At 38.9% G+C, this 25,208-nt stretch overlaps 1 protein-coding gene across 2 annotated transcripts in view; it reads right to left on the reverse strand.

Annotated features, from left to right (window-relative positions):
• Positions 1-3,664: 3,664 nt before the first annotated feature.
• corin (corin, serine peptidase) overlaps positions 3,665-25,208 on the reverse strand; it is a 106,945-nt gene continuing 85,401 nt past the window's right edge. For both annotated transcript variants that reach the window (XM_031895400.1, XM_004911209.4), the window contains exons 14-22: positions 24,223-24,336; positions 23,217-23,327; positions 21,927-22,056; positions 19,374-19,496; positions 16,588-16,637; positions 11,255-11,429; positions 9,637-9,908; positions 6,996-7,129; positions 3,665-4,828 (exon numbers count right to left, since the gene is read on the reverse strand). In XM_031895400.1, the coding sequence (XP_031751260.1) occupies positions 4,646-4,828; positions 6,996-7,129; positions 9,637-9,908; positions 11,255-11,429; positions 16,588-16,637; positions 19,374-19,496; positions 21,927-22,056; positions 23,217-23,327; positions 24,223-24,336 (1,292 nt within the window). In that variant the 3' untranslated portion in view covers positions 3,665-4,645. The remainder of the gene's footprint in view (positions 4,829-6,995; positions 7,130-9,636; positions 9,909-11,254; positions 11,430-16,587; positions 16,638-19,373; positions 19,497-21,926; positions 22,057-23,216; positions 23,328-24,222; positions 24,337-25,208) is intronic.

Below are 25,208 nucleotides of genomic sequence, written 5' to 3' on the forward strand. Positions count from 1 at the left end.
TCTAAAACTCCCATAGGAATGAATAGAACGTGTGTGAGTTTTTATGTATTAAACTCTAAACTCAGATTTCGATAAATCTGCCCCTTAGTGCTACAGTGATCCATGTCCCACCTGCATGTACCATGCACCCATTAAGGATTTGCCCATTATTAACTCACCATTCTGCTAATAAAATAGTAATCTGGCCTGGCCACTTGCGATTTACAGTAATTAGTTTTTGGTTTCAAGATTTGAAGATATTAAGAGAAATATGTTTTGTTAATATGATTTTTTTACAACAGTGCCACCTGCTGGTCAGATTCAGACTGTGATGTAGCCGAGGAAATCGTCAGGAGAAAGAGAGAGGGCTAATCTGATGTTCTTCTGGTTAGGAAAAATGATCTGAGGTTTTTTCCTACCCAAAAGAACATCAGAACTCAATATGCAGAAAGCAGGAGAAACCCTACAATATCCTTTCTGTATCTTTGGATCCATTTGACTTTCATGTGGAAACCCCTCTCTCAGGCATGAAGCCCTATCTAATGAGATATAAATACAAGTTTCAATACCCACCGCCAGCCTCTGGTAACTGGCCGCTCCCCATGGCAGGAGTGGCCACTGCTTGTAGCACTCCTTTGGCTGGCGGTGGGTATTGAAATTTGTATTCCAAAAACCTCTGTAGGGGTGCGAATTGTCCATCTGCACTCAGATATACAAACCAGATTCCAAAAAAGTTGGGACACTAAATAAACTGTGAATAAAAACTGAACGCAATGATGTGGAGGTTCCAACCTCTAATATTTTATTCAGAATAGAACATAAATCACGGAACAAAAATGTACCATTTTAAGGGAAAATATGTTGATTCAGAATTTCATGGTGTCAACAAATCCAAAAAAAGTTTGGACAAGTAGCAATAAGAGGCTGGAAAGTAAATTTGAGCATAACGAAGAGCTGGAAGACCAAATAACACTAATTAGGTCAATTGGCAACATGATTGGGTATAAAAAGAGCTTCTCAGAGTGGCAGTGTCTCTCTGAAGCCAAGATGGGTAGAGGATCACCAATTCCCACAATGTTGCGCAGAAAGATAGTGGAGCAATATCAGAAAGGTGTTACCCAGCGAAAAATTGCAAAGATTTTGCATCTATCATCATCAACTGTGCATAATATCATCCGAAGATTCTGAGAATCTGGAACAATCTGTGCGTAAGGGTCAAGGCCGTAAAACCATACTGGATGCCCGTGATCTCCGGGCCCTTAAACGACACTGCACCACAAACAGGAATGCTACTGTAAAGGAAATCACAGAATGGGCTCAGGAATACTTCCAGAAACCATTGTCCGTGAACACAATCCACCGTGCCATCCGCCGTTGCCAGCTGAAACTCTACAGTGCAAAGAAGAAGCTCAGGTGTTTTCACAGTTTAAACTTTTGTTCTGTGATTTATGTTCTATTCTGAATAAAATATTAGAAGTTGGCACCTCCACATCATTGCGTTCAGTTTTTATTCACAATTTGTTTAGTGTCCCAACTTTTTTGTAATCCGGTTTGTCCTTTATATAGTGAATAATGTACCCCATGTTGTAAAATATAAGCATGGTATAAGTCACAAGGTGTTCTATGACCTTATAAAAGCATGAGGCAGGTCATATATCTCTGACATGATTTCTAATATCCTCATATATTACAACAGGGGGTACATTATTTATTATAATACACAAGTTTCAGTGAGTCATGTGACAGAAATGACATCAATAAGCATTTGTTATAACCGATGACATCATTAAGCACAGTTTATAAGTATAACATTTACAGGATATTCATAGCTCTTGTGTATGTTATAATTATAATACAATTGTATTGTTTCTTCCAGTAGCTATGGTACCATGCCATTGTATGGCGGACACCTCTGATGGGATCTCTTTAGATTAATGGCAGCCCTGACAGTTGCATTAAAGAAAGCGGAAAGCTTGCAGTACAATTTATGGTTGATGCTAGGCTTAGCATGTTAGATGGGATTCTAAATTAAGCAGATTAGGCTGAACATCATACAGCAGATTTATGTCTGTAGTAAGAAAGGCACCTCTGATTTGAGACCAATGGGAACACTTGCTGGTTATACTCATAATGAATACAAATAAAGTGCAAATCTTGCTTTGGTTACTTGGCAGAATGAAGTTCTCTGAGTTAGAGTTAGCCTTGCTGGTAGTTGTACTCAGCCCTGACACTGTTGTTGCACAAGGTTTGGGTTGGGATCACTATTTCAGTCCTTGTCTGTTATTTTCCTAATGACTGAAGTGCTATGAATGTTTGCTTTTGTGTGCCTATTGTGTTACACTGATTCCCATATGTAATATTCTCTGAGGGCAGCGCTGGTAGCACTAGTGGATGCTCAGCTATATCACTGTCTAGGGATCTGTTTTACATTGCTGTATAGACAAATATGTTTGCATGGCAGCCCATACACAACGATGACCTTTTTTAGCCCCAGTGATCCCCATTACACAAGAATTTGCTGTGACTGTAGCAAATGGCCATGCAGTTCTATAGCTCTATGTAATTTTCAGTTGACTCTATAGGGAGGAGTGGCCTGAGAGGGTTCTCACATATCCTTGAATTGGCTCCTTCATACAAAGCTTTTCTCCATGTCAGCGAAATGCAATATCCTCATGGGAAGCCTCTGTGCATTAGGCTGTTTGCTGCACGTTTCCATGTTTGATTAAGATTTTCTATCCGCTCATTACTAACATGTCTATTTACAGAGGCAATATTTCTTTATTTTGATATCCCTAAATGGTGTGTAGCCTCCACTGAAAGCTAAAGCACATTGCTCGTAATGATATATTTGTTTTGTGCCTTCACAAAACACATCGCATATCCATGAGCTTTATCCAGAAATCCAGTAAGTCCAGGAATAAACTTTCCCTCCAGTTCTGAACATTCCATGTCTTTCTTGGATTTTAGAAAGATGTTAGAAGTCCAGAGTGTGGCCTGAATGTGGTGCATCCAGCAACCAATCAGATGTTTAATTTCAAAGCAGAAAAATGCATGTTAACTGCTTATTGGCTGTCATGGGAAACTATAAAGAAGAGCAAATATTTTGCCTGAAATTACATTTTTCTAACTGCTGCCTGAAAAACTATGTGTTTAGCCTTTAAAACTATCAGCATTCTGGGTGTCCTATGCTTAAACATTTATGGGCAAAAGTTGGCCATACACGTACCAATAAAATTGTACAAAACCTAGTTTCATATGATTTTCAGACCATGTGTGGGCTCTGAATTATCTTCACAATAATATTCATACCATGGTGATCAGCCAGGTGAGAAGATTTTGGTTGGATAACGATAAATGCACATGTATTGTGTATCGGACAATATCCTTGGGGGACCAACAATGCAGTTCCAGGAAGTCACTTTCATATGATTGGTGTCTGCCAACTATTTCATGTTCAGAACATCCTCCAATTTGCTTTATCCTACAATTTCAGTGTGAATGTTAGTTTCAGATCATTGCATTTAAACGTACCACCAATATCCCAACGTTCGTTGGAAGAAGACTAAAATCTGAACATGTGTGGCCACCTTAATTTACTAAATTTCCAGCTGTTGCAGCAAACGGGAATGATTTTCATACCAAATTTTTAGACACAAATATATTTTATCTCAAACCAGACTTTGTATTTGTGAAAAAAATTACCATTTTTATTTGACTTTGTGAGCGAAAATCACATTGAATTTAGTAAATCACCCTTTAATCTGTCTTAAATAGCTTGATGCTGGCTTTGCTACTGTCTTTACAAATATATATATATATATATATATATATATCTTCATTATAGGGTTGCCACCTTTCAGGTTTCTCCTTACCGGCCAGGGCAGGGGGCAAGTCAAAGAGGGGGTGGATCCATGATATCAGGGATGGAGCAATGATGTAAATAGGGATGGGGCAGGAAGTCAGTATCTTTGCAAAGGGGAAGAAGCACACCAGTGTGTCGGCAATGCCTTTAAATCATTTATTTGCAGAAATGAAGAAGGGGTCACCCCCAAAAGCTTGTGCTGTTTGTTCATTTCTGCAAATAAATGATTTAAAGGCATTGCCGACACACTGGAGTGCTTCTTCCCCTTTGCAAAGATACATGGAAAAAAGGCTTGGGAGCGGCTGTGGAAGTCAAGCACCCTGTGAGAACATGTATGTAAGTGGTGTGCTGAAGATTTTTCTTTATGCAGGAAGTCAGTATGCCACATTCGAAAGTTTGAGAGCGGGCTGGGGATGGATCGGAGGCAGGCCAGAGCCGGAGGACAAGGTATAACAAATATACAGGCAACTACATTGCTGGTAAATTTGTAATACCGGCCCTGGCTGGTACTTTAGCTGCTAGGTCAGTGAAATACCGGCCAGGTGGCAACCCTACTTTACTATGACACAGTCCCTTCCAACAGAACAATAGAAAATTGTGTTTTCTGTGTTAGGAATTTGGGAATGGAATACACACAGAAATAATTTCAAGTGAACAATTATATACAAAATTTCTAATATTTCAGACTGAAATACAGAATACCAAGGACAAAAAATATATAATTCTTGTTGCTATTCACAACAGAAATGTCCACACATGAAACCTCACATGAGGCTAAGGTGAAATTCTGACCCAACTCTGTCTTTAGCTGATTAGAAAACTGTGAATGTATATTTGTCTTTCAATCCACTCAACAAAGTGAGACACATTGCTGTAGACTCCAGGTCCTAAAACCTTGGAAAAACATACAGATCCCCAGGATGTGAGGCCATACAGTGTCCATTTTCCTCCAGGCTTTTCACAAACAAGGGGCCCTCCACTGTCTCCCTGTGAAAAAAAACAATACAACACGTGATTATTTGCAGGAAAACATCAAAACATTTTACTCATTTATGTATCCAGATGTCCAGCCTGTGACTTGGGACATTTTGGGAGCAGATCAAGGGAAACTATCATATGTTATCATTCTACCTTTTAACTGCTTCTTATAACTACCTAAAACATATATAACATTGTATGGCCACAGGCTGGGTGTGCATGCCCATCAACATTTTCCTTCAAAGTTCAGCTTTTCCCTCTTCAGCAGTCACAAGGGATCCCTGGGAGAAGCAGATGTAGTGCTCCGGCGGTACAGTAGAACCCTGGGCCTGTGCAGTTTGCAGCAAACAGTACCAGCCCCGGGTCTCAGGGATTATAACTTTCCTTCTTGCTTCCCCTTGAATGTTGAATACTAGGATTTCAAAGATGTACCACTACGGATTTCCGTTTGTCTTTCCCCTAGGCTCAACTTCTCAGCCTCCCCACCTTCCCCTGTGCTGCATATTTGTTGGAACGTTGACATTGCTTGACAGGGACAAGGGAGCCACACTCAGGACTTCCCTGTCTGAATGTTTTCTTACTCCTAATGCCAAACTAACAGGCCTATAGTTTTCAGGCTACGGACAGGATTCCCTTTTGAATAGCGGTACCATATTAGCAATTTGGCAAATCTCTTGGCACCATGCCAGACATGATTTAGTAAACACAGAGATTAGTTCCTTTAGCACCCTTGGGCAATTCTTTTTATTATGTTGTGGGCTTTTGTTTACCCTCACATGCCACTTTTGAGCTTTCTCCTGGGTCAGCTTAAAGGAACAGTAACACCAAAAAATGAAAGTGTATAAAAGTAACTAAAATATAATGTGCTGCTGCCCTGCACTGGTAAAAGTTGTGTGTTTACTTCAGAAATTCTACTATAATTTATATAAATAAGCTGCTATGTAGCCATGGGGGCAGCCATTCAAAGGAGAAAAGGCACATACACATAGCAGATAACAGATAAAACACTATTGTATTCTACAGAACTTATCTGTTATCTGCTATGTAACCTGTGCCTTTTTTCCAGCTTGAATGGCTGCCCCCGTGGCTACACAGCAGCTTATTATATAAATTATAGTAGTGTTACCGTAGCAAACACACCAGTTTTACCAGTGCAGGGCAACAGTGCATTATATTTTTATTACTTTAAAGCTCTTTCATTTTTTGGTGTTACAGTTCCTTTAATAGTTTTTTTCAGCAGTGTAAATAGAACCTTAAAACCTTTTGCTTTCTACATGTTTCCATCAGTGTACTGTTCTCTGATACCAAGGGTCCCACACCCTCTACTTTGGGATTTGTTTTACTCTTATCAGCAATGCTCTACTTCATTTCAGCATTTGCATGCCTGAGTGGCCTCCTTATAACTAATAAAGTATTTTATAATCTTCTATAAGTTATCGTATTTTGAACCACTATTCCAAGCAAGGGAAATGTTCTCTATTAAAACTTATTTTATTGCAGGTATTGTATCTGCAGCCCAACTGTTGCTTAACTTCAACTTCCAGCATCCTACTGACAGCCAAAAGGATAAATGTTGCAGTCTGGCTTAAATATACAAGTCCACATTTTTTAAAAAAAAATGCAGAACATGCATTCTCTACACATGTGTGAATTACCATACTGCTTACAAACATGGAGACCTTTTCTACAGACCCCAATTCAACAGCACCTTTTGGTTGATGTCCCTGTATCTGACAAGTAATTCCTAGCTTCTATTTCCTCTATGGCAGAAAGAGCAGCCCATTTTGCTTTACAGTGGGGATTATATATACAGTATATATATACATATGCAAGTGTATGGTTTCAGCAGCACATTGCTGTAGTTCGTGGGAAGTGGTACTGCAGGCCTGACCTTTAATAAGCAAAATAAACTGTACTTTGGCAGAAGATGTATTTGCCTTTGTAACAATCAGCAAATAAAGTAAGCTTTTTGGAATAACATAGCATACTTTTATTTGCTTGTCCAAGCTCATTAGCGATGACTTTACAATGACTTTCTACTGTCAGGGAACATCATTAGATGTGATGGCTTGTAAGTGGAGTGGAAGCGGCCTGATAGTGCCTTCTAACCCTTGCCTTCACATTAAGGAAATTGGTTTGCCGAGGCAGCATCCATAACGACAATAGGGCACTTTACCATGCAGGAATCTATTGTTCCGGACTCATAGCCAGCACACAGCATCCTGGAGGTTATTGTCTTCATATCGAAATAGGATTGACAGCGTTCCAAGGAAATAATCCGAACCTCCCCTTCTTGCAATTTAAAAGGCACTGAAAAAAAGTGATTCCAATAAATATTCAGTTATTTGCTCTAACGTAGCATGGCCATTATATGAACAGCATGAGTATAAGGGAAACTACAAGTTGCTCTACAGATGCTAGTCAACTACATATCACATGTGACCCCTATGCCTGTTTAAGGTGATTACATTACTTGCAAGCCTCCATAAAAAGGTTGGATTAATGGCGTGGCAGATGCTCTGAGCTTTGGATATGGTTATGGTCCCATGGAGAGCTAAAAAGAGAAATATTGGAGGGTTTCGGTGCAGTGTTCAGCCCTTTTTGTGGCCTTCCCAACATGCCCTAGTTCTCACCTTATGGAGGAATGCTGAAATGATAATGTAATATTAAAATGGACAAAAAAGATGTAAATAATGTTACTAATTCACAGACTGCCATACTGAAAAGAATGCCCTTCAATAGGGGCTTGGAAGATGAATCAGGGAGCAGTCTGAAGGGTGAAGACACACAGAGCTACTAGTAGCAGCTACTTGTCATGGCTACTAAACTAGACAATGCTGATCATTTACTGATAACTGTCTCTGCATGTGTCTTAGCAGAGTCAATGCTCAGTATTGTCTATGGCAGGGTATTCAGTAGCTGTGACAAGGAGCAGCTACTAAGTAGCTACATATGTCTTCACCCTAAAGGGTAAGTGCTAATTAAATCTATTCAGTAAAGTTAAGATTAAGTTCAATATTAAGAGCTACAGGTAGTCCTGTCCATATTAAAAACCATAGCATTTTCCCTTAGGGCTCTGGCACACGGGGACATTAGTCGCCAGCGACAAAACTCCCTGTTCGCGGGCGACTAATCTCCCCGAGTTGCCTACCCCTGCCATCCCACCGGCGAACATGTAAGTCGCCGGCGGGATGGCAGGGGTAGGCAACTGCCCCCTCCGCTAATGACAAGCAGCAGGGGCAATGACAAAGAAGGAAGACTAGGGGTAGGCAGGAGAGGCTCCTGTCTGGCGCCCCCCAATCGATGCGGCCCAAACAGCTGCCTCTTCTGCCTACCCCTAGTTCTGGCCCTGCTTAATACTGACAAACTTCCCTTCTAGAAATAAGATAGAGGGATTTATTCTTCAGGAGAAATATGTTTCTCTGCGGAATTGCTTTCTTAGAATGCACTGCTGGCACAAAAACAATTCCTGTCAAGTAAATGATATGTACCTGGAGAAATGCCTTATATTTATGTTCCCACACATAATATTAAAGCATATTTATTTTTCCTTTGTTCTATTTCCACAATTACAGTTTAAGCCTTACCTAAACAGCCATTTTATTTGGGGCAGGATAGTTAGAAGCTTCCTTTTTGTCCTCCGACTGTATCATAATCCCATAACAAGAGGCCAAGAAGTGTCAGGCACATGGCACAGTATCACTCAGGAAGTGACTGGCCGGCCAACCAAGGCCAAAACATGGAACTGTTCATAACATGGAATGCCATGGCAACTTGGATTTGTGTTACTGCAGGGTCAAAGAACCTCTTACATTAGCAGGTCTCTCTTCACAGGTGGCTGGGGTTTAGGGGAATACTTTAAGAAGGTTTGAACAGGATGCAGTTTTCTGTTTCTCGCCCAGAGGGGTTACATGATTTCCTGCTCCCCACAGCAAAAAAATGCCCCAGCCCCCATATGTGTCCCATAACCCAGAGAAGATTCAGAAGATATCACCCCTTAATTACACCCTGCTCCAGGGCAAGAGAAAATTTCCCCCTGGGACTGGAATTTACCAAGCATGATATAATGTTAGCAGCACCATGTAAAGATGATAATTACATTACAGTTAGTGACAAATATCTGAAAAGCATAGAAACTAAGAAAAAAAATCAAATCTGCTTTGAGAAAGAGGATCGTGGGTATAAATCCCATTAGACCACATATTTCAACACAGAAATATTCCAGACAGAAATACTGTATGTTCTGCACACTTGCATATAGCGAAGAAAATTAAATAATACAATGGGCAAAAATCTGTAATTGATACAGGCATGGAATCTCTTATCCGAAAAACCCGTTATCCAGAAATTTCCGAATTACAGGAAGGCCATCTCCCATAGACTCCATTATAAGTAAATAATTCTAATTTTTAAAAATGACTTCCTGTTTCTCTGTAATAATAAAACAGTACATTGTACTTGATCCCAACTAAGATATAATTAATCCCTATTGGAGGCAAAACAATACTATTGGGTTTATTCAATTCTTAAATTATTTTCAACAGACTTAAGTTATGGAGATCCAAATTGCGGAAAGATCCCTTATCCAGAAAACCCCAGGTCCCGAGCATTCTGGATAACAGGTCCCATACCTGTAGATATGGCTGAATAATCTTTTAGTGTATTATCATTCTAAAAAGAAATGGTAATTTATACAGCGAAATGAAACAGGGTGTTTTATACGTTCTACAATGTAGAAACAAAATGCCTGCTGTCCTGTTTCAACAACTGCATAAACCATATTCATAGCAAATGAAGCAGTGCTGCACAATACTTACTTTTGTTACCCATGTGGCCCCAGCCTGTGATGTAGCAATATGTATCCGGTTCAACCAGCTGTCCCTTAGTTGGTAAGCACACAGGCCGTACATAACTGGTTTCTGTGATGTCCTCATTTAGTTCTACAATACTAATGTCATAGTCTACTACAGCTCTGTTGTAGCGTGGGTGGAGGATTATTTTCTTGACCAGCCGTGTCTGCGCAAAATCTGATGGGTGATCCAAGTTGTTTATTCCGAATACAACCTTCCATACTGCAGCACTTTCTCTCCTAAGAACAGAACATCAAATGCATACAGAAAAATGAGTTATATGCGTCTTATCTAAATTCCACTATTTAATGTCTCTTCATAGAAGTATTCAATTTGCTACCAAGGGGATATCATGGCAACATCAATATCATGGCTTGGCAATGCCATATCGATTAATACTTTAAATATAGTGTTCAACCAAACCCTTGATAAATAATACATATGGCCATTAATCTTATTATTTTTTTATAGTGGATTCCACAATATTTACTCAGGATGCAGCTATAGTGCGGAGCTAAATTTTAGCCCATAACAAGATATCTGTGCCAGAGCTTGAGTTAGGCCTGTGAGCGGCCAAGCAGGAAGGCTGAGGCTACAATCTAAGGGGGATAATTTGATGTTCCATCTATCTAGAGATAGAAAAATCATTTATTTACCCAATATCTCCACATAACACATCTAACTGCTGTACAAACAGCCAAGATGTTTTTATTTTAGTTGTTGAGCTTTTAAAAATCTCATTAAGAATAAATGTGGGGCCAAAGAAAGCAACAGTGACGCTATTGCCTTAATAGTCTTACATGGGGGTTTGTCCCTGATTTCCTGTGCTGCAAAGAAAATGTAAAGGGAAACTACTGTTTGCTATATATACACAGCACAGGACTCAGGACAGGACTATTTTCTGAACATTTTAGTATAGATATTTTGATTTTGGTTACTCAGTACTCATATTCACCCTCCATTACTGCCTGTTTGTTGTGAATAATATGAAAAATAGTACATCCCTTCTAATAACTGGAACTGGCTATTTCTGCCACAGCTACCTTTGCTGACACAGGGGCATCATACAGACAGTCCTTTGGAAAGGCCCTTTCCTGTTTGACTCAGTAATGACCCATGCGCAAAGCAATGTCTGTGTGGAAGGGAGTGAGTGGAAGAACTCCATTTGGATAAACTGGAACCCCAACATCAGTGCCCATCCTCACTAATGCTCTTGGAGCTAAATGAAAGCAATTTCTACAAGTAATGTTCCAAAATCTAGTGGAGACCCTTCCATGAAGCGTAAAGGTTTCTATAGCAACAAAATACCAACTTTGTATTGAAAATGAAATGTTGGACAGTTAGGTGTCCACTTAGTTTTGGCAAAATAATGAATCTTTATTAGATCTGAAATCCTGTCAATGGTATTTAAAGTATATGATCTGACAGACTGTTGCCTTCTGGTTGGTTCTAAATTGCATTGATTTACTTTGAAAATATTTGCACATCTTAATTTGCTACAATTATGAAAAAAATGATCAAAACATTTTAGTTGCTGATTTAAACCAGTTTTAGCTATAATTCAGTTTTATTTCGTTTTTCTTACCCCTCAAAGCAGTGTGCCACAGTAAGCACCCATTTTTTTCCTATCAGCACACAGCCACATATGTGCCCACTTGGATCACTTTGTAGAGAGCATTGCCACGGCCAGCGTCCAGGCCTGCTGGTCCTTCCACCAAGTATCCTTTTGCTCATTCTTGCTGCAGGGCGACGCCCACAATCTGACAAAAATGACAGTCAGACATACACATATCAGTTGTTGTTTGCATCAATTGTTTTACTTTGCTCTTGATATAATCTCAATGAAATGACCTAAATCTGCCTTATATACTTATAGTTCTGCATTATTCCTTATTCAGCACTTAGTCCTTAAAGGAGAACTAAACCCTAGAAATGAATTTGCCCATATTTTATATAGTGAACTTTTTGCACCAGGCTAAATGTTTAGAAATAATGATCCATGTTTTCAAAGGTGTCACAAGAGCTCTCCATCTTGGAATTTGTTAGAAGTGTCAGTGACTCTGCACATGCTCAGTGTGCTCTAGGCAGCTGTTGAGAAGCTAAGCTTAGGGGTCATTGCAAATTATCAAGTAGAAGTGAGGTACATAGCTGATTATTCAGTTTCTAATGTTAATTGCACTGGTTTCTCAGTTGCCTTGTAATAGCGACCTCAATTAATTACTAATCGGTCTTGTATTGTGTAATTTATATTATATATATAAATATGGTATATTGTCTCTCGGTCCCTAACCTTAGTAACTGACAGCACAGAGCATGTGCAGTGAATCATCAGAAAAGAAGATGGGGGGCTACAGTGGGGGAATATATGGAGGCACAGATTTTCACTGATAAATAGCTGTGGTTGCCTTTAGTTAAGCTTTAGTTGTCATTTAAGTTACGGCTCCTTGAAGAGGCAGTTGACAATAAAATGATCAGAATGATGTAGACAGCAGTATTCATTTATTATTTATTCATTATTTATTCATTCATTGATTCATTGACCATCTGGTTGCCAGGGCTTACTTGCTTGCTGTTCAGATTGTCTGCCGAGATCTTACATCTTTCTGATAACTGATAGAGAATGTGCCTTGGCTTCCTGAACACTGAAGTCATGGACAAATGGAAGTTTCCATACAACAGATATTAGCAGTATATATGAAATGTAAGAGTTGAAGGCTATGTCACGCTCAGCATGTTGCCAGACTCTATATCAAACACCACAAAACAGAACATGCTCTTTTTGTACATGTAGGATATGGTTACAGGCCTCTATGAAAGTTCATGACTAGGTGCAAGCTTGCAGCAGTGCAGTAACCCAATCATGCATTTGTATAATCTAATTATACTTTAGTATATTCTCAGTAAGCCAATTAAAGTTGATTGCTGATTGACTTCTCTGTGTTTCTGAAGAACTGCTGGTTTACCTATGTAAGTAAATGATGGCCGATCAAAATCATGTATCATTGTAATAATCTTACACAATACAGTACAACCTTGGGCTGAATTAGATACATGTAACTATAGCAAATCTTAGCTCAAGTCAAAGGTGCCGCCCCACAGAAGTTTCCCATGAATGGATTACCTCAAGTGTCACGTTTATGTTGCATTAAAACCCCCCTCAGGCCTAGAGATAATTGAGTTAAATTCTATTATTCCATACGCACACTGCATAGTAGTTCAGAGAACCACTTTTCATTTCACGGGGAGTTAACTATTATCCCATACAACAACTTATGCTGGCTGTTTAAGCAATGTAAATATATTCCACACAGATGCCTCTGCTGCTACATATTACTGCTCTTCAGCAAAGGTCACATTCCTTAAACTGCCCTACATTCAGAAGCATTTAATTCCAAGATATTAAAGTGCAGATGGTTTTACTTTTAAATGCAGGAAAAAGTTTCACTGTTTGAAATTAAATCCCAGGAAAACCAACTTGATGCCTGGCAAATTCTGAGAATACAAAGTAAAAAATGAGACCCGCGACCTTGCAGCTTCCCCAATGTCAGTCCTTCAAGCTAGGCCTGAAAAGGCAGCTCCATGTTCATTGCTAATGTCTTTCCCAGTGAAGAACTCCTTATGGTGGGGTATATGCACCCTGTATGGTTGTAACAATCATGTTTAGGGTCTGTGATTCAGACAGGGCCAAAAAGGGCGGTAGGCAACAGAGGTGGCTGAACTGAAGGTTGGTAATGGATAGAGCAACCGTCTTACTCTGTACTGGCTCTTCAGATAGTAAAATTACAACTCCATACTGACTATATCACCCCAGGGCCTCATCATGGCATTTTATTACATATGAGCATTAATTTTCTAAGTTCCTTGCTGCGCTAAATTTTATGACATTTTTTAATATTCTTCCTGACTCCCAGCCTGTTGCTGATCATCCTGATTGCTGCTTGCCCTGACCATTGCCTGAACATTGACTATGAGCCTATACCATACTTTTTGGCCTGTTCCTCAAAGTCAAGTATGTCCTCTAAAGTCCCAAAGACCTGAAGGACTTGCAGCCCTGACAAATTTAAGGCACTTGTAATGTCATCATCAGCCATCATGGCACCAAATGTATGCTGAGGTGTTAACAGGTGAATAGTCATATGACCATGTCATTTACAGCCTACTCAAGGATACCTGTGTGACTTTCTTCAAATCTACCATAAAAATTACAATTAAAAAAAATATTAGGACAGATCAGCCTATATGGATAGGTTAGCAAAGATATAATGTAATTTATAATAAAAAACAGATACACTCAGCTAAGTATGTATGACTGCCCATGAAATAATATTATTAGCTTGCTTCTTCCTGGGCTGCGTGTGATTTATTTCAAACTTTGGATCTCTATTACTGTCCTTCACTATGACTTTCTAAGCACTAAGGCTAAACTCCTCTTTTTTTCCAATATATGTATCTACTCTCTAGGTCATTCATTTTGATTAATGTATTTCATGTCAGAATATTTCATTTATTAAAAAGGTTCTTGAATCCAGTGTTGCCATCCTGCAGTACCTGACCTGACTGTGCCTGAAAAATGGCTGCATTTTAAGCCACTTAAACGTGACTACTCTGCTGTGAATTTTGATTTGAGTTACACTCTCCTTCAGAGCTGAATATAGATTCGTTTCATCCGACTGTCTCCTTCAGCCGAGGGAGTGACCTCTGAAAGAGTTTATTGGCAATTCTGCTGCATCATTAATCTCATGTGAAGAGAACAACTAATATTTCCTTGTATTCCGGTCCATTTCCAGATTAATAAGATTAAATAGAAAAGAGTGACAGGAATAATGAAAAACAAATATATTTCTTGTAAAATTAGACTTTTGTCTGCTATTATAATTCTGCTCAGTCATTCTTGTTTTTGTTAGATTATGCATACCATATTTATTATAAAAAGTCAGTCTTGCCTAGGCTGTCGGAGCACCGCTGCCCACACCCCAGCAACATCTCTTCTGTCCCTTCCAAACAATGAGAAATAAAGAACCCACTCATTCTCCTGACTTTTCCCTTGAAGTACAACTGGCCAGAGTGCCTTAGTCTCAGCATATTGTTATAAGGCTTCAAAAAGATGAGGGGCAAAAGGACAACCAGTAACAGGTGAAGGAAGTTATTCATGAATAAGCCAATAAAAAGCCTGAAAACCCAAGTTGAAAAGAGGGCCTAAAAATATAGAAAGGCTGGTACTTTTTTTCTAGGAAAGGTGGCAACCCTATCCATATGGCAGCCAGGTGTCAAATTATCACCACAGCACATAATAATGAATGTAAAATATAAGAACACCGGAAGTCATCCTGGAATTCCATTGCTATATAAAGACCCCCCCAGGGTGCGTGTACGTTTTTTGTGGATTTCCAGGGTCGCTACCAATATCCTCATATTTACAGGTATAGGATCCCTTATCTGGAAACCCGTTATCCAGAAAGTTCCGAATTACGGAAAGGCCATCTCCCATAAACTCCATTATAAGCAAATAATTCTAATTTTTAAAAATGATTTCCTTTTTCTCTGTAATAATAAAACAGAACCTTGTATTTGATCCCAACTAAGATATAATTAATCCTTATTGGGGGGCAGAACAATACTATTGTGTTAAAATTATGTTTCAATTATTTTTTAGCAGACTTAAGGTATGGAGATGCAAAATACGGAAAGATCTCTTACCTGGAAAGCCCCAGGTCCCGAGCATTCTGGATAACAGGTCCTATGCCTGTACTTTATTATTAAGTATAGTTTACAGAAGTCTATTTTACAGGTAATTCTTTATGTACAGGTATGGGACCTGTTATCCCTGATAATGGGTCTTTCCATAATTTGGATCTCCATACCTATTTAAAAATCATATTCCCAGTAGGATTATTTTGCCTCCAATAAGGATTAATTAGACCTTAATTTAAATCAAGTACAAGGTACTGTTTTATTATTACAGAGAAAAAGGAAATCATTTCTAAAAATTGGAATTATTTGCTTAAAATGGAATCTATGGCATATGGCTTATCTGTAATTTGGAGCTTTTTGGATAATGGGTTTCCAGATAACAGATCCCATACACCCTGTTTTACAGCAGACAGAACCCAAGAATAATCCCTTTTCTCCTGAGAAAACACCAGAAAACGAGTTGCTATTGCTCTGTGCTTGCCTTCTGAAAATGTAGTAATGATCTTTACTCTTTGCTTTGTGGCCAGTTTGGTAACATATGGAGAGGGAAACTGTCTGCTAAACATACAGATATGTTAGTTTTCCAGCTTTCCAAATGACTGGACAACTAATGGCTTGATAAAAATCAGAACTGGGGCCAGGAAAGGTGGTGCTTTTGGTTGCTGAGACAATATTATCTTTAATCAACACTAAGCTCTACCAGAGAGCAGACTAAAAGAGACCAAAACAAGTGGGAGGGTGGTGTGTCTCCTATAACTAACCCCCATATATAATAAAAGGCAGTAAGGTTGCCCAGGAGCAGTAACCCATCACAACCAATAAGATGTTTGCTTTTAAAGAGGTGACCTGTAAATGCTTCCTACTGATTGGTTGCTATGGGTTACTGCTCCTGGGCAAACTTAGTGCCTTTTATTACATAATCCAGTGTCAGCCCATGCCCTTGCTTTCAATCCCACCAATAGGAGTCAGACTGGTGTTTCATTTTGGAACAATCCCCCACAGCTGCAGATGCACGCAAGCTCTGTCCTACCAACAACTAATGAAGTTACTCCCACATGATGGCTATAAGGCATTCTGTCTTCATTATGTGAACAAAAAATGGACTATAATGTTATGGTGCTCTGCAATGGTTAATAATTACTGAAAGAAAACAGATTCAAAAATCATGGTATGATGTAATAGAGATAATATAAGAAAGGGCTAATAACAGATGGAACTTGTCCTTACCTTCCTTGGTACAAAGAAGAGAAACTTTGCGTCTGCTTTCACATGGTTGCCTAGAAATTAAAATATATATATATTTAACATACGTCTTTCTATTTCTTATAAAAACACAAAAACAGGCTACATAATAGTATTTATTTTTGGCCTCCCAGAGGTATATTTGTTCCTGCTCATGGCCATTTTCTGCAATTCTGGTATTAGAGTATATACGGTAACTACTGCACTACTTTAAATGGGCATATGATTGACCTTAGTGTACAGGTATGGGATCCCTTATCCGGAAACCCATTTTTCAGAAAGTTCTGAATTACAGAAAGGCCATCTCCCATAGACTCCATTATAAGCAAATAATTCTAATTTTTAAAAAGGATTTTCATTTTCTCTGTAATAATAAAACAGTGCCTCGTACTTGATCCCAAAGATATAATTAATCCTTATTGGAGGCAAAACAGCCCTATTGGGTTTATTCAATATTTGAATTATTTTTAGCAGACTTAAGTTATGGAGATCCAAACTACTGAAAGATCCCTTATCCGGAAAACCCCAGGTCCTGAGCATTCTGGATAACAGGTCCCATACCCGTACCTCATATTAGTGCACAGAGTTTTAAGGTAACGTTTTATTATGCTTAACATCATCCTCTTTAGTTTAAACAGTTGTTAAGCTCAACAAAAGTTGTGTCTAAAAATTTTTAGGGCCACCCAACTGATTTAATACCTCAAGAAAGATAAACTGTTTTAATGCATACAGTATATCAAATAGTGCCCTATAGGGCCTTCTTTATTCCTGGACCTTTCAGCAGTGACTCAGTCTGTCATTTCAGTTTTTATGCTCACGTGCATTAGAGATCTATATAATATAATATATACTGTATATGCCAATTGATATATAGTTTTACAAAATATTTTGTCAGGTAGCTAAACAGAAATAGTGATATATTTCTGTTAAAGAGAAGTGAAGTACAGTAGAAGGCTTTGAAGACAAATGACGTGCTGTTGCAGTTACTGTTCATGTTGCTGTTACTGTTTCAGTAAATGAAAGATGCTGTATCAGAGACAGTTGCTGGAATGAAGCGGCGTACAAGTGACATGGTTTTCCATATTTTTAAAAAGGAAATAGATGTTACTAAAAATCTATGGAGATTTAGACAAATAATATAATTTGGATACATAAAAGTAAATACAAAGATTTAATGATAAGTCTATGAATGTCATAAGACTGACATTATAAAGTTAGTAAAAAATGGGTTTGGCAGAGCAATTAGTAGGACAATTGCTACTCATTCATTACAAGAAGGGAAATGTATGGAAGACTCCTATTGAGTTCCAACCTGTACTCCATTAAAGCAATTTTTATAAGAACCAGGAATAACAGATTTGACAGGGAAAGATTAAAGGGCATGGAACATCTGGACTTTTTTATATTGTTCCAGAGTGCTGTCTATAACACTCTTCAACATCATTTCTTTATTATTTTTTTCCTTTTCTTTTGCTGCTATTTACTGTTGTAATCGGCTGTTTCCCACAGGAAAATATGTTTTAAGATTGGAAAAATGAATACAAGGTGGTAGGAGGACTGTCAAAGATCTGTCTGCCATTGTAAATTTGTGCTATAACGTGTTGAGTTGGTTGCACTGGCAAACAGATTAGATACCTTAAGGTTGGACGCCTCTATTGGGAAGTGAGAAAATACAGGTTAATGAAATTAACTCTTAGGGCCGTGTCAGACAAAGAGATTAGTCGCCCGCGACAAGGGATGGCAACTAATCTCCCCAATATGCTATCCCACCGGCTTGAATGTAAATCGCCAGTGGGATGGCATTTCCTCTCAAGGCAACTTCCACGATTTCGGGAAATCGTGGCGCCGCATATGCCATCCCACTGGCGATTTACAGTCAAGCTGGTGGGATGGCATATTGGGGAGATTAGTCACCCGCGACAAGGGAGATAATAATAAATGACATATTTAGCCCCCATTGTTTGATGATTGTGATCTCCCTCAGAGATCACCTGACAGGAAATATATAACACTAAGGGGCAGAAAAAGTGTGAAATTAGAGCTCACGTCCACCCACTTTCTATTCATTCCTATGGGATGTATTTATCAGTGAACAATAACTTTTACCCATTGATAAAAATCCTATAGGAATGAATAGAAAGTGGGTGATTTTGAACGCTGTCCATTCATTGGCTGCTGTGACCTAGCCTGTACTGTATGCATGCCCTTGGTTTGCACAGTCACTCATATGAGAAGGGGGAGCCCTTAGTACTTAAAATGGCAGATTTTTCCATTCAGGATTAACCAATGGCACCTTCTACCAATAACTATATTTTTATGAACATGGTTTACTTATATGAAGCAGTGTTTTACATACAGGCGGCAATATGTTTGTTTGGAGATCTGCTGTGCTCTGGGGTATAATTCCCTTATAAAACAAAAATCCCAAGATTAAGCCAACCTTTTTTTGGCACAAGGGTGTTGTTGCTGACACCCCACTATGTGTGCATCCAGCCTGGATCTGGTGTGGAAATTCAAGCTTACATTTACTCCTTACATAAAAAAGAGAAATTGTGCACATTTACTATCCTGCACTCTTTCCTACTCTAGAACTTTTTTAACTCCAATCTTTCCTTTATAATCTTGTATTTACCATTGATTGTCCCTTATAATCCTGTATTTGTGCCCTGCCTCTACTGCTCAGTGTTATTATACACCCACCCTTCTTCTTAAAGAAGACAGGCACACAAATACCTCACATTCATCACTAGCATCGTACTGTAGCATTATACCCTTTTATTAGCAGCTCATGAAACGTAGACCCATTTTGTTTTTTCCAGTCTTCCTTCAGATGCAGCCATTCATTGTGTCCAAAGTGGTCGAGTTCTGTTGCTTCTGCTGTTATAGATGGACCTCTGGAACACATACATCAGAAGGATTATTGTTAAAATGAAAAGGTTTTTACTTACAGCTAAAACAATGTGGAATTCTATGTTAAGCGGTGTTGTAGTGGAAATATTTAATTTGACATATTTCCAAAGAACTTATAGTGATGTTTAATGTTTGTGTATACTGAAATGTATTCATCGTATCTAATTCTACTCAAGGCACAACACAGCTGTTCTGTCTTGCTTAGCGGCATGTATTCTATCCAGCTCTGGATTTTTCTTTAGGGGGCCTAGAGGCCGCCCACATTCTCCCCCCCCTCTCACTAGGGATAAAGCGCATCGTATCCTTGTAGTTTACATACGGAGAACTGGGGATGGGACACGCTAAAGTTTCCTGTGCTACCTGCCCTTTCCTGCGTCCCCAGCGCTCTGTATGTGAACAAAGTTTTGTGCGGCTGGGCAGCATGCCACCCCGAAATTTATGCCACCCTTGGCCCAGGCCTTTGTGACCTTGCCACAAATCCGTGCCTGTCTCTAACTATAGTATGCACTCAATAGGGTAAATGTAGGATCAATAATGCATAATCTAAATGGCAGAACCAGTGTTAGAGATGTGCGATGGTGAAGTACAACCTACAGAATGCCCTAATGGATTCAGGGTGTTGCAGTCCATCAATAGCTAGGAAGCCTCAGTTTAGGTCTAGGTCCATTTAACTCATCAATCCATGTCTCCTTTCAAATCTATATATGATTACTAAGTCATTTTTGTTTACTATAGACATATAATGATGACACAAAATGTTAAAAAAAGGATTTTTGGCACGCTCTGCAGGGTTGGCTGTCACGTGTAGGCACTTTAAGTATAACTGGCAGAGCTGGTTACTCTCAAATGCCCAGATCTCACGGTCTCTCACATGCTGAATTTATTTTTATTTTAATCCTCACCAGGGTTATTAAGCAATTATCACTGCCTGTGCATGCCAGGATGTGCCTGTTGGATGTTAATTAGTGACTCTGAAGGACAAGTGAGATGCCAGCTGTTTGGATTAACTAGCAGAAACTCTTTCTTGCTATGTAACTGCAAGGATCTGTAGGCAAATAATGCCAGGGCTTCTCCCATTCACCAAGTAAGTTGCTTGAACTTAGTAAGATGTAAGGCACACACAAGGGTTTATATACAGTTACAGCAAATTCCCAGCAGTCAGTTGCATATATACCTCCATTCATTAATTCAGAGGTACTGCATCAAAATGTGGCCCTTCTGTATAGTTGAGCTTCTCAGTCCTCCCAACTTTTTTTTCAGAATTTAACACTTCCTAGACTATTGACGCAGGGGAACCCTGGAGCTACTCCTCCTCCTGAACCCCAGGGTTTCCCTTCTGCTTAGGGTCAGAGCGGCACACTTGCACCTAGAGAATCAGGCACAGACGTCACTCACACAATCACACCGTGCGGACTTGCACTCAATTGCGTCTGATTTGCAATGAAAACCATGCACGGTTCCAATTATTTTGGTGAATCAGATGTGGAAGCACATGAGTATAGATATGAGGATCGTTGTATATAAAATGTTGTTTGCTGTGTTCTACACTGCATGTGTATAATCTGCTAGTGTTCAAAGCTTGGATTAGTGAAATGGATAATATCAGAAAAAAAACAAACAAAAAAAATAAATAAATATATATATATATATATATATATATATATATTGATATATTGCAAATTTAGTACAGAACTAATTTACCTTACAATTTGCATAGTATTAAGCCAAAGGATAATAATCACAATAATAATTTTGTTGTAAATTCCCTTACACAGGGAAAATCATGACTTATTAAAAAAAAAATTACCAATATGTTATTATAGGCAAAAGAATTATGAAGACAAACATCTCAGTAGTTATTAGACTGGAGCGTACATTGCTCACATTACATTATAAAACCCCACTGAAACCTGACACTGGTCTCACTTTTTGTAATCAGAAATTTTTCCCTCTGTTGCCTTTCAAATATGTGCAATTCCTATCATGTGTTGTTAGGCAGAATTCAGTGGCTCTTAACGCGTAACAATTGCCATCTTTTGTACCCTCCACTGACGTTCAGGTCTGAATTATCAGATATGGAGGTAGAAACAATAGGAATTCTATCCCTATCTGACAATTCAGCCCTTAACACAGCTTTTGCAACGGCGCACAATCAAAATCTTAGGCTTTTGCGATATTGGTCATCTCGAGCCACCATACACGCACAGAATATCATACGAAATCCTCGTTTCGTATGATAATATCAGTGCGTGTATCGCCAGCTTTAGCCTTCTTCTCTACTCAGGCCAAAAGAAGTGCATTTCATGGACTGTGCTATTGTAAATGGATGGAAAAAACAAGATATAAGTGTATCTATTTATACTCTGTGAACACTTTCATACTTATATTATTATGCTACAAACTACTGACCTTACCCTAAACCCAGTTGATTGCAGACCCATTGTGTCAACTCTTCCTCCCAATCATCAGCACATACATGATAGTCAGATGCTGACCTGTGAATGGTCAGGAAAGTCAAAGAGCTCACACTTTTAGACAAGGTGACTGAAAAGAAAAGATTTACATTATTATAGAGTACTTTATATGATATTCAGAAACAAATAGAACAAAAATGTAACGCAGGTTAAAATCTACTAAAACCTTTTCCTAACCTTTTCTCCTAACACCTACCATCCAGCATGCAAGTAGACAGACACCCGTCATACATACATAAATTTACGCACTATATACATAGATCTACACATTATAAAGTTTAAAAAGTGGATATTGGAATTAGATGAACTAAGGTTGGAATTTGAAGAACATGTTTCAAACTAGAAACAGCTATTTGTCCAACACCTTACTACCAAAACAAGGATTAGTATGAAGTTGGTTGCTCCCTTTCCACAAGGTTTTGTAACATTCATCCCACAGGTGTTCAATTAGGTTGAGGTCTGCTCTCTACACACATTGGTTTGCCCTAAATGTGATTGAAATAAAATCTGTGATCTCTCTCTCGGCATATACCAAACACAGGATTTTCCATTAGAGTACCAAATGGCGATATATCACTCCAAAGGGCTCATTTCCACTGCTCCATAGTCTAATGGCGGTGTCTAATGGCCCTTCCCATTGTACATGGTTATACATCCATAATGGTTTTGCAAATGGTGATGTCAGGTTTGTTTGCCTCTGAATACTCACACAAAACCCATGTTACTTATGCATAGTGCTGACATTGTTTAAGAGACAGTTTGGAAGTCATCAGTATGTGAGGACACATTATAGAACGGGTGTCCAGATATATTTGGCTAAAAATGAGTCAAGATACTTGTGGCCTATAGTTTAGTTACTGTAAAATTTTATTTTAACTAGACTGTATACACCCATGAGACTGATCTGGAAGGGGTTATAATGAGGACCTTTCATATGATTTTCAGTATGGTTTGTGGATCAGCCCTGTTTGAAAATCTAATCTGCTGATGCACCGTACCTGCCAGTGTATGGTGAGTTGGCAGACTAGGAAGTGAACAGTTGCAGCTCTTTTTCACTTCATTCTGTTTTGGGACAATAAAGAGACAACCATACCATGTATTGGCCTTGTACGGTATCCATCCATTTGGCAGATTAGTTGGATACTGTGCACGTATATGGCTGCCTATAGAGGCTGCTGTCTACAAGTAGGAAGTGGTTTGCTAGGAGATAAGGGGAAAAGGGCTATTTACCACAATTCCATTCATCTGAGCCGTCTGTGCAGTCTATGAGACCATCACACCATCGATCACGTGATACACATTCATGGTTGGCGCATTCTAGTTCTTCAGATGTGCATGAAGCTATTGGGAATTAAGATAATACTGGCATTTAAGAGTGAGTTTTCATTTAGTATTATAGAATCTAGTATCCAGAATGCTCTAAAAATTGGCAATGCAATTTACTACAGTGTACTGTTTATACAAAATAATAATAGAGTACTATAGATTTTAAAAAAAACTCAATATAAACCCATTTCAAAAAAAGGTAAAACCTTTTCTTTAACACTTTTTAGTAGATTTTAGGCATGGTGCTTTATATAAGAGTCTAAAAACCCTTTATCCAGAAAAGACAATATGTTAAAGGAATACTGTCATGGGGAAACATGTCTTTTTTTTTAAACACATCAGTTAATAGAGCTTCTCCAGCAGAATCCTGCATTGTAATCTGTTTTTCAACACAAACAGATTCACATGGGGCTAGCCATATTCTTCATTTCCCAGGGTGCCACAGCCATGTGACCTGTGCTCTGATAAACTTCAGTCACACTTTTCTGCTGATATCACCCCTATCCCCTTTTCCCTAGCAGCCAATCAGCAGAACAATGGCAAGGCAGCAAGATAGCAGCTCCCAGTAGGTATCAGAATAGCACTCAATAGTCCAAGTCCAAGTCTGGCTTGGGACTCTTCCAGTTACATGGGAGTAGGAGAAACAATAGGTTAGCTGAAAGCAGTTCTAATGTGTAGCGCTGGCCCTTTCTGAAAGCTCAGACTCAGGCACAATGCACTGAGATGGCGCCTACACACCAATATTACAGCAAAAAAATACATTTGTTGGTTCAAGAATACAATTTTAAATGGCAGAGTGAATTATTTGCTATGTAAACAGTGTAATTTAGAAATAAAAAGTACACCATAAAAATCATGACAGAATCCCTTTAAGCATCACATATATTACATTGCATACAGATTTACATACAACAGTTCTTTTCTTCAAGCTCTTCTGGACAATCAGGAAATCCATCACAGATCATGGAATGTTTTATGCACATTTTGTTTACTGGACATTCCCAGAGGCCTCTCTCTGCACATTCTGCCAAAATAAGAGGAACCTGTTGTTAAAATCAAGTTTATTTTGTACATACAAAGCAATGGCTATATGTCCTTGGCCCAACATAGCTTGAAATCAGGTACAGAACAATACTTGGCTCAGTTCTTTGTTTGCCATTTTATTACTGGGTAGTGTAGAACAGGGGTTCCCAATCCCAAAATTCTAACATAAAATCTTAAAGGGGAACTCCACACAAATAGTTAAAAATGACATTTAGCCTAATGAAAAACATGTAAAACTAAGCAGCCGTCCAGTATAGAGAAATTAAACATGTTCAACTTTAAATGTATTTGATGTTTAAAGCCATATCTTTTTTGTCTATACTTCTATAGTTGCCGGTGGAAACCCTTTTCGGAGCGGGTACTTGCCCTCGATAGCAGCGATCTATAGCAGGCAACTAAAGGTGGCCATACACGAGGCGATTTCGCTCGTTGTGCGATGAACGATTATATCGACAAACGATCGTATGGCGATCGAGTTCCCATACGATATGCCATCCACGGGCAACGATAATTCGGGAAAGATTTCGTCGCATCATTATCGTAAAATACGTACGATCGTACATCTACGTACGATCGAATGTCGTTGACTTCCGCTGCTGGCAATCGTGACATGCGCAGAGAACAATCGTTGAAAGACAAATGTCTGACACTCACACCAACTGGCAGATTTTATCGTTAAACGACCAAAATTTTTAAACCTGGCCGATCGATTTTGGGGACGATAATGTCGGCTCGTTTAGTGGGCCGACGATCGTTCGTACACCACCAACTATACAATAACTTAACGATTCCATCGGATCGTTCTGGAATCGGTCGTTTGTCAGTAAAAAATCGGTCCGTGTATGGCCACCT

Source organism: Xenopus tropicalis, chromosome 1 (assembly GCF_000004195.4).
Source record: "Xenopus tropicalis strain Nigerian chromosome 1, UCB_Xtro_10.0, whole genome shotgun sequence".
Classification (NCBI taxonomy): Eukaryota; Metazoa; Chordata; class Amphibia; order Anura; family Pipidae; genus Xenopus; species Xenopus tropicalis.